This window comes from Dermochelys coriacea, chromosome 10 (assembly GCF_009764565.3).
Source record: "Dermochelys coriacea isolate rDerCor1 chromosome 10, rDerCor1.pri.v4, whole genome shotgun sequence".
Taxonomy (NCBI): domain Eukaryota; kingdom Metazoa; phylum Chordata; order Testudines; family Dermochelyidae; genus Dermochelys; species Dermochelys coriacea.
Window position 1 is genome coordinate 85,774,474 of NC_050077.1, and position 13,975 is coordinate 85,788,448.

Below are 13,975 nucleotides of genomic sequence, written 5' to 3' on the forward strand. Positions count from 1 at the left end.
TCCCACAGCTGTCAGGAAAGAGCCAGGCAAAGCTTTCAGCTGGGAGCAGGGCAGCATGCCATAAGCCATGATCTCCTAGCCAGTGCATGGATGCTGGGGCCACTTACACAGGGCTCTCAGCAGCAGCCAGTTGCAGCACTGGGCACAGATGTGTGGTTTAAAGGGGTCCATTTTATTGCCTCACTTCTCCAAATGTACAAAAAAATTAGAAAACACGTCTCCCCCTGCCCCATCCCCCTTCCCCACCCCCCAATCACCACCCAAGTCTGGGGCAGCCCCATAAGAATGCAGCAAAGAGACGGCAGGAAATTAAACACAACTAGGTACAGCAGTTGGGTCCCTTCAGCCCACATTGCATTGGGCACGGTTTCTTCACTCCCCACAGCTGGCCCCAGGACACCCAGGGCTTCCCCAATGCCCACACAATTCCTCCTCTGACACACTGGTAAGTTGGGTGCTTTACAGATCCTCCTGGGCCTTCTTCCTTTTCTTGGGCTTTTCCTCCTCCAGCAGCACAGGGGGGCTGGTCGCCTCCCTCTTCAAGTAGCTAATGAAGTCGCTCACCTCCCGGCCCCCCTGCAAACAGTACAAAAGCATGAGGCCAGGGCTGAGCACTAGGATCCTGGCTCTGACACTCCCTGTGGTCTTGGGAATATCTGCACCTGTTGGCCCAAAATGGGGAATGTTCACTGCCTCAAGAGAGACTAAACTTCCCCAGACCATTTTCCTGAGAGTCCTTTAAGGCTCTCCCGTAGGATGCACCAACGTGTCCTAGAGGTGCAGCTACAGTGCAGACATCCCTCAATGTGCAGGGCAGCGTTCCTGGGGGCCTGCGCAGCCCCACTGCACTCTTCAGCTGCAGGGATGCAGCTGGATGTGTGCTGCCCACAGCTATAGCAGCAAGGAGGAAACCTGCATACAGAGCTCCCAGGGCAGGAAGCAGACACTCACCTCATATTTCTTTGGATTCTGCTTGTTACCAGCTGGAGCAAAATAGAGAGTGGGGAAGCTGGAGAGAGAAGAGACATGTCAGCTCCACTGTGTTTTGCATTCTTCAGGTCCCAACCCCTCAGGAGCGAGTCTAGCACTCACCGCGCAGGACACCAGGTTTGCCTGGATCCACAGAAGGGGGAGAATCACTGTTGCATGGTGTCTATCGCCATGCAAGTCAAGGGACAAGCAGTTCAAGGCACCATCAGCCAGAGGAAGCCCAGAGCAATAGCAAGCCATGCCCCAGCAGGAGATATGAACGCCTTCTGTTTGGCCCTGGGAGCAGAGCTGACTGAGCACCTGGATTCAGGTTTGCAGAAAGACAGGTGCCCAGTGCAGTTCTTCATCCTCCAGAACAGTCTCAGAAGTAGAAGGAAGGGCCAGAGACATTCAGCAAGTTGTGTGCAGGTATGGCTGGGATACACTACACCTTGCACAGGAGCAAGGGCAGATGCTTTTGTTTGAGTTACTCCAAGTCTGAATTTCTGCTGACAGCTGCTCAGAAGCAAGACAAGCAAGTTCCCGGTGACTACAACAACAAGCACATCAGCCTCCAGCTGCCATCAGAGCCAGTCTCTCCACCTGCAAAAAAACCCAGAGATTCCCTAGCCCTTCTGTAGCACAGTCACTGGCTAGAGGCAGTAAGCTGAAGTTCTTACCCTCGAACTTCATATGGAGAAGGCACATCATTGGCTGTAGCATCCATCTTGGCTATGACAATGTTGGGGTCTTTGCTGAGCTGTTGGTAGGACAGCACATTATTGAACAGATCACTAGGTGTATTGTGGACACTGGGGGAAGATGCTGACCCCCCCCATGTTCCACTAGACCAGGAATGTGTGTTCCAAGGCCAAGGGGAGACAGGGAAGCCACGGGGGCTCTTGGCTAGATGTCTGTCAGAACAGCCGGGGGAGGCTGGGGCAGGATCTCAGACGGCAGCATTCATTTGTACAGCGCCTAGCACAAAGGCCCCTAGGTGCTATGGTAATACATATAATCTAGTGAGTCCAAGCTTTGTCCTGGTGAGAGACTGGGCAGTGCCAGTTCAGGCTGGTATGGGCAGTAAGGAAGGCACAAGCTTGCTGTCTGATATCCAGGCTAGCACTAGATACACATAGGCAGGTACAACATTCAGGCCCTCTCCAAAGAGTACCCCTGTGGGTCTGGGAACCAGGTTTCACAACTCTGACTCAGGTCTCCTTTAGGAGGCTATCCTTCCAACGTACACCCTTACTCATTGCCTGTAGGAGAGAAGGCCAAGGCTTCCTGGGTGAGCAGGGGGAGTTGCTGCCTCTAACAATTTATAACAAGTTCACAAACCCCTGCCATATAAATATCAGAAATAAAATCCTTACAACAGGAAACTTCTGTTTAAAGTGACATTATACAGGAATAGATTCCTCAGATTTTTCTATTTAAAACAGGATGTTACCATATTACAGAATGGGAGCATCATTACACCACCCTGTCACTTCTAGTGCTTTGATTAAACTGGTTGCTGCCTATGCTTGTCCCCATGCGCCTTCGCCCTGTCCCAGAGAACTAAGAACTGAGGACTACAGGAGCCAAGGGACCAGACCTGAGCCAAACACAGCCAACTCTTCCCTCAGGCAGGCATCTCTCTAGGAAGGATTCCCTGGGGACCAGCTCTCAGCAATGTTTGGACAGAGGACAGTAACCTGGAAAGACATGCAGCCACTGACCAGGGAATACTGGTGTGCCCTGGCCAGAGCCAAAGGAGAGGCTCCCAGTGCTGCCCAACCTCAAATGTAACTAGAGGGCAGAAGTAGCCAGCTGCTTACTGACCAGTGCCAGTTTAGAGAGCAGTCAGAGGAAGCCCCTTAGGCACATTCATGCCACCTTATGGCTTGGTCAGCTGAGCACGGCCCTGGGACACTGCAGTTTTGGGGGATGCCTGCTGCATTCAAAGCTGACAGGCAAGAGCTCCCAGCCTACCTTCTCTCCAAGTTCCTTGTACTTGGGCTCCAGGTTCTTGCAGTGGCCACACCATGGGGCATAGAACTCAATCAGGACGTCTTTGTCCTCTGCATTAACAAGGTCATCAAAGTTTTCAGCAACCACCACCTGGAAAGATCAAATTCTCCAGATTAGCAGCACTTCTGCATGTTAATAACCACATGCTCACTCTCCAGGCTCTGACCTGAGAAGTCTGATCCTCATGCAGCAAACTGCAGGCAGTGCTCCTTGAAGCCTGCACAGAACACTTCTGTCAGTTCAACATGCAGTGTTCTAGCTGAAGAGAGGCAACAGCCACATACAGCCTTTGGCTGAACGGCACGTCTCAGCTGCACTTACCTTCACAGGGCCATCATTGTTCTCGGGGATGGGCTCAGATTTCAGGTATTTCTTCAGGTTACCATCAAAGTAATCCTGCAAGAATCTCTCCAGAGCTTTCCCATCCCGGCTACAAATCAAATACAGGTGACATTTCAGAGCCATCTGGCACACAAAACTAGCAAGTGCACTCTACAAATCCCGAGGGAGTTTTATTCTACCCACAGACAGCAGCACACTGAAGAAAACCACTCAGATCCTCAGTGTTAACCCAGGGCTCTAACTCCCCCAGATGACCCAGGGCACAAGAGCCACGTGGCCACCTCCAGGATTTTGGGAAAGTCTGCCTGATGCACATGTTCACCCTGGTAAGTCAGGCTTCCTGCCGCCCACGCTCCTCCCACCCAGGAGATAGGCTGAAGCACGTCTCCCATGCCCTTTATTTTAGGTATTCTCTCTTTCTGCTGTTCAGTCTCATGTTATTTTCTACCCCGGTCTCTACTTTTTAGGTATCCTGGAATTAAACCCTCAAACCTTAGAGCTTGCAGCTCCTAATGCAATCCTTCCATAGTGTGTAACTACCAAGTGACAGGCTTGGCCTACAGGCACAGCTACTCCTCTGCCCCATACATCCAGCTCAGGTGTCCTCCCAATGAGCCCAGATGGGTAGCAATTATCTGAAAGGCTTTGCCTGTGACTGGACCAGGAGGGGGCACCACGCCCAGGACTTACGAGAATTCCTCCTGCATGACGTATTTCTCTCCCTTGGCAGTTCTGATGGCAACGACAGGAACCTCCCCTGTGCTGCTGTCCAGGCCAAACTCTGAAAGCTCATGGCCAAAGGTTTTTCTACTAGCAACAGCAAAGTAGAGCTTGTGTCCAGCATCCAGGAACTTCTGTGCCACCATCATCACTCTGAGTAAAGCAGAGGAAACGTGCTGTTACGCTTACGAACATTAAACAGTTTCTCCAAGAGAATAGAGCACTTGGGGAGAGGAAGAGAACCACCTCTTTCAAGCTGAAACGGAGAACAGCTAGAAACATGAATTAGTGGGGGGATCTGCTGGTTAGGAGGTTCTGCAAAGAGAAGTAACATGAAAATGCAGTTGGAGAAACAGGAAAGAACATGCTACTAAACTGGATGTAACTTAGGGATCTCCCAATGCATAGCTTCAACAAGTCTACATTTTGCACTGAATACCCCATAAACCCTCAGTCAGCTCTGATCAACCAGGTCTCCTGTGGCTGCAGCACTGCATAGGGAATCAAGTCCCAGTAAGGTGGAGTACAAAAAATGGAATTGAGCATAAGCCTCCTCAGCAAGATTAGTTGTTCTGGGCCTCAGTCAAGCAACTTTGGTATGGACAGATAAAGGAATCAGAGCTCCTGATAAGCATGCCAAATGCACTGTCTACACCTGATGCTGAATTAATGCTCCAGGCATGTTAGCTGGCTGCCTGCAACCTATGGAAACACCAACTGCTTGCTACAGAAGCATAAGCTGGGAGAGTCAGTTTTCCAGAATCAGAAGCAACATTTCAAAGAACAGGATGGTGGCCTGCAATGCCTCTCTACTTGTAGTGACAACATACCCTGTAGACAGAGCCAAGTGAAGGGAGAATTTACTATAGTCCCAGAAATGATTTCCGAGTTTGCACACTGGAGACAGCGTTCTGCCAGATAAACCACAGGAATCCACCAAAACAGTGCACTGCAGAAAGGAGGAAGACTGGATTAGGATCTACCTTCCTCTGCTTACCTGTTGCGCCAATAGTTGGAGCCCTTGGCATTCTTCTCATAGTCCACGTCATAATAAGCCACCAGCAAGTCCTTCCCTTGGATCAAGTCTTTGTTATCTTCTGTCATATGTGGACAGATGCCAAAACTATCAACAAAGTAGTAGTTAGCAACCTGCATCTCACCATCTGAGCCCTTCCTCCCCACCCAGAAATAACCTTGTCCTAGCACAGTCTCATTCTCATCCAAGATCAGAATCCATAAAATTGCCGATATACAGCAGGCCTATTTGAAAAGTATTTTCTTCAAATAGCTCATTCATGCATCAGGCCAGTTTGTGGAGTTCTGCTACTGTAGCTGGACATACAGTTACACACAGGTTTTGATGAAATTAGGGACTTTCTTTTATTTGTGAAAAAAACTGACCTAAAATCAAATGGGCAAACCAGGTTATTGGAATGCTAGATCAAGTGCCCAGCAGCCATGGTTAGTGCAGAGGAAAAGCCCACAGAGAAATCTCATTCTTGAGAATGAATGATGGACATGCAGTGCACTAAGTGCCCACAAGCCAACTATTCTGTGTTCCATTAGAAGAGAAGAACCCCTAAGATCAGCTAGAATTTAGTAACCCAGAGGCAGTGCTACTAGCCATGCCCAGCCAATAGGGCTGAAGCCAGACTGCTCACAGTCTAGGGAATTTAGCTGAACTCTATCACCCACCCTAGCCCTGAGATGGAAGTGAGACGTCACTCACATGTTCTCCTGGAGAAACTTCTTGATCTTGCCGCTGGTGATTTTGTCCTCTGTGTACCTCAAAGTGCTGTCCTCGAATTTATTTGCCAGGCGTTGAGGACGGAATAAGATAACACCCCTAGACAGAGGTGGAGAGCACAACATGAAACAGTTGAAGGAACTAGCAGTATGGGGATAAGTGGGCAAGTAGACTGGTAAACACCTTTCCAAGTACACAGTGGGATCATCCAGGTCCTGAACAAAGCTACTTGTACCTCAGCCACCTGGCCAAGCCTTATGCTACTAGCCAGAACAAGTAGCAAAATTTCTGGCAATTAACAAGTAAACAATCCCCACCCCGTGGTGACAAGGGAAGAACAGGAGGGCAATAAGGGAACAAACAGCCAGGCTTGAAAAGCCAATTTATGTCCTCCTGGTACAGTGCTTTCCATGTGAGGCAGGAGTTTGACACGCATACACTAGCCCAGCAGGCCAGGGAGACTTTAGAAGTGTTTATAGGTCAGCTTCTCTCCCCTGCCCCTCCACAAGAACCATGACCCACTCACTGTAGTTTATGGCTCAAGGGTCTCAAGTGCCCAACAGCAAGACGTAGGCAGGCTGGTCTGAAGGGATTTCCAGCTGGACCCAACAGTACTGATTTTAGAAAGATTAACCTCATGTGGTCTTGGCCCACATGGGAAGCTATGAAAGGAATTCACTTTCCAAAGCACAGCTGTCCGAGAGGGGTCTTTGAGGTTGTCCCTGCTGCCCCAACAAGAACCACATGTACACTGAGCCACTTACTCTCCATCTGCCTCATACTTCTGTATCAGCTCCTCCTCACTGGTATGAGCAAAGCGGTAGCTCTCTCTTAGGTTGCTGGCTGCTTTCATGAACTCTGAATAAGCATCACCAAATGCATCTTTGAAGAAGCCTGCAACAGAGAGACACGGGGACCCTACAGAATCTCTGCCTCAACACATGCCGTTTCACGGTTTGACTCAACTCTTCTGTATTTACTCTGCCTGAGAATCCATCACTTCCGAATGGGCTCTTCTCTACCCAGCTCAACTCCTTCTGTTTAGCAAGGTTCAATTTTCCTGTGTTCCTTTAGAAATACACCAGCATTTCCTTCCTTCTTTCTGCCCCAGCAGGAGCCAAGCAACTTTCTTTGGGAGTACATCCGGCTCAATCCCCAGCCCAGAAGACTGCAGCCCTCTGGACACCAAGTTTGCCACTTGCAGCCAGAGATGGAGCTGCATGCTGGGCAGCTGGGACCTGGACAGAGGCAGTGCCCTATAGCAGTGGTTCTCAAACTGTGGGTCGGGATCCCAAAATGGGTTACGACCCCATTTTAATCAGGTCACCAGGGCTGGCTTAGACTTATTGGGGCTCAGGGCTGAAGTCTGGAGCCCCACAGCCTTGGGTGGGTGGTGGGACTCGGGCTTCGGTCCCCATCCCAGGTCATGTAGTAATTTTTGTTGTCAGAAGAGGGTTGCAGTGCCACAAAGTTTGAGAACCCCTGCCCTATAGCATTACACCAAAGGAGTCAGAGGGCAGTTTTTCCACTGAGTTCTGGTCTCCTTCAAGCTCCCATTTGAAATGTTCCTAGGATTAGCAGAGCTGCTGTCGCGATGACCTGAGTCAGGCTAATGTGGCAAGACTGTTGAGCGCTACAAGGCTTATGTGACAGCCATCCCTGCATGTGTCAGGTATGGCTGGGTACAGTATATTGCCCCCAGAGGATGAAGTCAGAACAGGGTCCTTGGAGAGACCTGGCTATTTCTTCACATTTTAAATACATCTGTAGGTGCCTATCCAGTGCTCTAGCACTAACCTTATCCCGAAAGAAAAAGCAAAGCCTTGTGATGTATCATCCAGAACTGTTCACAAGGCATTATTCTCAGCTAAGCGGGCTGCTTGCCTTGTTAACCTTAATAGCCCAGCACCAGCAGTTCTGAGGCTATTTCACTGGCTATACTGGTGACTCATCCAGATATTTTTTGGACACCACTGTCTAAGGCAGGCTCTCTCAACAACCGTTCCGTGGATCACATCCTGGGACCCTGACACAGTTTATCAAGGCAACAAGCCATTCCCTGGTATCACAAAGGTTGAGAAATACTGGTCTAAGATACTTACCCAGTTAGAGTGGGTGTCAGTGGATCTGCATGAGTGATGGGGAAGGATGTTTTGATATCATCCATATGCCATCGTCAGATCATGACTTGAAATCAGGATACTCTAGAGGCATCTTGATATAATCCTTGATGTTCATGTTTGGCTCCAAGAGCCCAAGGCAATCAGATTCCAGCAAGCAAGGAGAGATGGGAGAGAAGGAGTGGGATGGGGACTGGATGCGTAAGTTCAAGGAGAGATCTCCAGCTATTTACAAGTTTCTGAGAGCAGTAGCAACATGCTTTGTAGGTGCTCAGAGGACTTGAAAGACGGACTTCCCCCAGGACAAAGTATCCAATGTAGTTTAAAGGCTGTGTTGGCTTGTACTACTCACCCACCACAGAAGCATCTTTATCACTGATGAATTTTTCAAAATCTGCCACTGAGTGGAGAGCCACTGAGGCAGGTCCTGCCTGTTTCTTGAGGTGACTGACAATCCCATCTGAGGAAGAAGGAAGAGAAGCATACAGCCGTGTTAGAGTGATGGTTTTATGGAGTTCTAGGAGACCGATTCTATGCTTTTAGGAGAGGGATTGTTTCTGCACCATATGCCTGTTCAAGACTTAGCTAAATGGGACCCCAGCCAAGTCTCTAAGCACTACTGCAATACAAACACGTATGCATCCCAGCCCCACAATGGAACTTCCATGGAAGCATGTTGAGCTGGAAGAGATCCACAGAGGATTTCCAGAGCATCAACATCCCAGCAGGACCGATTCACCCCCAATTTTTCCTCAAGAATTGCAAAGTTTACCATGCAAATGTAAAGCCTTCCTCCCCCTAGCTACTAGTGCAGTAACATAAGGAGTCAAGAGACTTGCAAGTTTCAAGAGACCAGTGCACAATGCTCATCGCAAGGTGTTACATAAACAGAGTGTCTTTGTGTCTACTCTGAAACCTGACCTTGGAGCACTAAACCAGTGGCTCTCAACCTTTCCAGACTATTATACCCCTTTCAGGAGTCTGATTTGTCTTGTGTACCCCAAGTTTCACCTTGCTTAAAAAAATCAAACCTAAATACAGAAAAATGTCACAGCACACTTACTGAAAAATTGCTGACTCATTTTTACCCTACAATTACAAAATAAATCAATTGGAATAGAAATATTGCACTTGCATTTCAGTGTATGGTACATAGAGCAGTATAAACAGGTATAGTCTTCAGAAAATTTTAGTTTCTACTGATTTTGCTAGTGCTTTTTATGTAACTTGTTATAAAACTAGGCAAATATCTAGGTGAGTTGATATACCTCCTGGAAGACCTCTGCATACCACTGGCTGAGATCACTGCACTAAGCAACGAGCCCTGGGCAACAGCTACACTTCAGTAGAATTTCAGAGATAGGCAGATACATTCAGCAATCTGGTACACTCAACATGCAACAATATTCTCTCCTTTCCGTGTCTTTTGGCCACTGGATCTCTCCCACTGCTGATCAGATGTTGTGGACAAGGCAGACTTGCAGTGCCTCATCTTTACCAGGAACCAATTATACACTCAAGTATCCAGGGCTTCTACTCCCATCCCTCCCACCACCAGGCAGACAAGTAAGTTGAGGCTAATACTGCCATGCAGCCAGGACGCTCCCATCTCCATGGCAACAAGTCAAATTCAATCCAGATGGGAAAGTGCTGCAGCACCATGCCAGGATCCTTACCTGCTGTCCTGGGCCCATCATAGGCACCTGCCTCTTCACCATCCCTGAAAACCTTCAGGGTGGGATAGCCGCTGACTCCATATTTGTTACAGGTGTTTGAGTTTGCTGTACAGTCAACCTGAAGAAGAGAAATACTGCTCCTTAACACATTCATGCAGTGCTAGCACGCAGCACAAACTCCTCTGCTGCAAAAATCAGAAGCAGCACAAGGCACCTTCCCCATAGAGGTCCCACCACATAATTCTATGAAGCAGAGAAATGCAACCTCAACAGGGCATTAAAAGGCAAAGTGTCTATCCACAGGGAGGGGACTTCTGGCAGAAAGTTACAGGAACAAAAGCAAGCTTCAACTAGCACCCTGTATTCCTTTATTCGCGGAACATGCAATCAGTGCTCTAAAAATATGGAGCAGACTATCCGTGCCCATGGCAGCTTATAGGCCAGATCTAGTGCACCCACAGGGTGGCTGGGACATGGACTTTGGGAGATCTGAAGACTTAACCTGGCTAACAAGGCTAGGGAAGTACATGCTGGGACACTACAGGAGAGACTAAAGTGCACCAGATGCAATGTGAGAGACTCCACTGATAACTCTAAAATTCCTTTCATCACCTAATGTAACAGTGCCTAGAGATGGCTGAAACAGAAGAACGCTTCCCATGCCAAGAGGGACTGATAAGAGTAAACTGGGACTGGATGGTATGAAGAGATTGCAATGAGGCACTGGCTTAGTGGAGTTGTACAAGTCAAACAGCGATAGGGTTCCCGTACTTCTTGACCTCCTCACAAGAAAGCTTCCATTTATAGCAGCCCTCTGCCTCAAGGCAGTGCTGCAAGGCACATCCCTACATTGGCACCCTGTAGTGAGCTGAGTATGGCCTAGGAGAGCTTCTCCATCACGACTTAATGAGGAAGGAGTTTGTTTGCATGCAGGGATACAGACTCTTTTCTAGTGTTCTGCACACTGCAGAGGGAGAGGCAGGAGATGCAAGTGCATTAGGTCTCAAAATCCCCTAAACCCAGGGTTTGAGAGTCATTTACTGCATATAACACCTGCAGATACATGTCCTTTGTTTTTTCCAAGCCCTGAGTACTAGTGTACAAAAAAGGGTATTTCATTGCAGCAGTAAAGGGACGGGTTCTCTAGCTTGCCCTGTACAGGAATAGACCAATCCTCTTACCAGCAAGGAATGCCTAGCGCTCCAGAGGTAGACAGCACACTACTTGCACAATACTGCCTCCAGTGGAGGAACTCTGCTTAAGGTCTAGGGCAGGAGGACTCGGAGCTCTGTAGACTATTCCCTCAAAATGGAGCAGAACAGAAACCCACCCCCTCACATTTATGAAACACAGGAAATTAAATCTTACACTAAATCGCCATGGAAATACTGGATGCACTAGTCAGGGTACAGCCCCAAACACAAACTTTTAGTAAGTGGACTGTAAGTGTAAAAATCTGCTGCCCGCCCACTTCCCGGATCCCAATAAGACAAAGATGATTCCAGCCCAGTCAGAGCAGGTAACTTGTCACAGAACCATGAACTCAGGCTAGGTCCATACCTTTACTAGAGAGACAATTCCTTTCAGTCTGGTAGCAGCAGCCTCGTACTCCGGGGCTAGTCGTTTGCAGTGCCCACACCTGAAGGGGAAATGACAGTTCGATTACAAGGAAAAGCCTCCCTGCAATTGGATAGATGCCATGTTTCCATTTACCAAGGATCTCCACACCATCACACACAACCAACCCAAACAGCCTTCATAGAAACAAAGAGGCTAACTGGAAAGATTTTCAACTCGGAGCTCAGACAAGGGCTGAGGGAAAGAGATGGGATAAGTCACACTGACATTCCTTCCCAACATTTTGGAGTTCCCCTACTTGACCAGGGTGGGAAGAAAAAGTGCTGATCTTCCCAGAGACTTTACTCTATTTGCTAGAATACATGCCAGTGCACTATTGTCTCCTACAGATGCCCAACAAACATTAACACTAAGCACTGTGATTTAACTCCTGCCCACTGAGATGAGTGGAATTAAGTCTGAAACCTAATATTCATGAATCATCCAGTCAACATATTTACCTACTGTGAATGAACTTGCCATCTCCTGATTTTCTATCCATTGCAGTAGAAGATACACAGGAACAAGACTTAAGGTAAATGTAAAAATACCTGAAGATTCCATAACTTAATTCTCACACTAACCACGGAACCATGATATAATTTCATGCTTAATACATGCCTGAAACACAACTATGCGGCTTTGTCACCCAGTGACCTGCTGTCTACTTTACAAAGATCCGAAGTTTTTTCAGCAGCAGGTAAGTTAAATTCATTTTAATAATCCTGAAAGTTGAGTAACTCCTTATAGATCTTAACGTAAAAATAAACCACTATTTTAATCATCCCAGCTAATCAGTAACCCAAACAAACAAAATGGCAACATTAGTCAAACATCTTCTGGTGCCAATAGCATTATCCACCACACACTGTAGCTTTCCATCCTCTGGCAACATGTAGCGAGATAGATATTGCAAAAATCTAGTAGCACAAAATGAAGGGGACTATATCCAAGACATCCAGTTCCAAAGTTCCTAGAAATCCTAAATTTCTTTTGCTCTGCCTCCCTCAAGCAATTTAACTAATGAAAGCTTGTCCATAAATTAGTATTTCCTCCTTAATTCAAAAGGATCTGTGTAAGTGACCAAGATTTGCTGTTCCATTTGTCACAAACAAGGTGTTAATACATTTGTCTAGCCAAACTAATGTACTCAGTGAGTTGCTGACTTATTCACTATTCCATAGAGTGGAGGGGATGTTTTAGGAAGTCCTGCATATTTTTGAAGCTGGATACTAATTCAGAAGTATAAGATGATGCATCAAAATGGGACCACTCCTATTTCACCAATGACTTGCAAACAAAAACCCATTTTCTAACCAATTAAAAGCAGACACCACAGCAGAGATCCTACTCATCTTCCTGCAACCTAATGCATGATGGAAGTTATAGTTCTCATTCTATACCAGGCAGTTCAATTAGAAAATTGTGTCAAGTCCATAAGTAAAGCAAGCAGTTAGTACTTCCTAGAAATGCAGAACACAGTCCCTTATCTTAAGCTAGAGAACACAGACCCTTATCTTAAGGTGTCCAATTTCCAACTAAAAATTGTTTTGATATCACAGAACCCAGTGTTTTATCATATTAAGTTGGAAATAGTCTACCATCATATACTGCAAACACCCTGTTTAAAGTAAGTTGCGAGTACACTGAACTTACCACTTACTGTTGTTTTGTATTTTGGAAAAAGACAAGGCAACAAGCAGCAAAGAGTCTGCCAGAGTAAACCTTGATTGCCTCTCCTAGGGTCCCTGTGCTGGAGCCCAGTGTAGAGGGAAGGCCTGGGGGTCCCCCACCAGCCACTTCAAAGCATGAAGCCCTTGAGAAAGGAATAAAGATGCCCAGAAAGAAGGATGGACTCGCCACTGGGCCCAGAATCAAGGGCTGCACACTGGACATTCATTTTTGCTGGATTCCCACAAGGGGGGGGGGGGACTAAAAGACAACCAGGCGGGAGGTCTGAATGCCAAAAAGCGGCAGCCCGCCACAGGGCGTTCAGCAAGGGGGGCTAAAGGAGGAGACAAGGACTAACACGGCTGCTACTCTGAAACCTAAAGGAGGCGAGGCTGCTATGCCACACCCAGCTTCGCAGCCAGGAAGATCCGTTTCCCCACAGAGAGGCGGAGATACTGGGGCTCGTCTACACGAGGCAGTTTGCTGCCCTGAGGCTACAGCACAGAATAGGGCCCTCGGCGCTGGTCTGCCGGTCCTGGCGCCCCCGGGCAGCGGCGTCACCCCTCCCAGCGCACTTAGGCCACCACGAGTTGCGGGCTCCAGCCGGACGCTCGCCCACGTGCGAGGCCAGCGGGGCTCCCGCCAAAGGCGCAGAGCACCGGGAACCGCGGCCCCGGCGTAGGGGCGACAGGCCCAGGCCCGGCCCCGCTCACCAGGGCGCGTAGAACTCCACCAGCGCCAGCCCCGGGCGCTCGGCCAGGCCGCTCTCGAAGTCCGAGTCCCCAAGCTCCAGCACGTCGGAGGCGCGGCCCGCCCAGGGGCCGAGGGCCAGGAGCAGCAGCAGCGACCCAGCTAGAGCCATGGCGGGCAGCAGCGAGTCGCTCCCGGCGCTTCCTGCTTCGCTCCCTCCGCGGCGGCGGCCGGACTCCACTCGAGCGGCCGCTGCAGGGCCGGAAGTCCCGCCCCCGCACCGGATCTATAGTGTGGCAGCTCCCCATTGGCACCCGAGTAGCGCGTCACGAAGCGTGGGCGGGGCTTGGGGACCTCAGCGCCGCCTCCCCCGCCCGTGCCCTATAAATGGGCTGGGTCCCCGGCCC

At 48.8% G+C, this 13,975-nt stretch overlaps 1 protein-coding gene across 1 annotated transcript; it reads right to left on the reverse strand.

Annotated features, from left to right (window-relative positions):
* Positions 1–153: 153 nt before the first annotated feature.
* PDIA3 (protein disulfide isomerase family A member 3) lies at positions 154–13,862 on the reverse strand. Its single transcript, XM_038418976.2, has 13 exons — positions 13,592–13,862; positions 11,151–11,229; positions 9,591–9,708; positions 8,267–8,374; positions 6,559–6,688; positions 5,777–5,893; positions 5,045–5,170; positions 4,018–4,200; positions 3,307–3,415; positions 2,947–3,075; positions 1,650–1,729; positions 952–1,009; positions 154–576 (listed from the first exon to the last, which is right to left on the reverse strand). The coding sequence occupies exons 1-13, from the start codon at positions 13,738–13,740 to the stop codon at positions 460–462; spliced, it is 1,503 nt and encodes a 500-aa protein (XP_038274904.1). The 5' UTR covers positions 13,741–13,862; the 3' UTR covers positions 154–459.
* Positions 13,863–13,975: the final 113 nt, after the last annotated feature.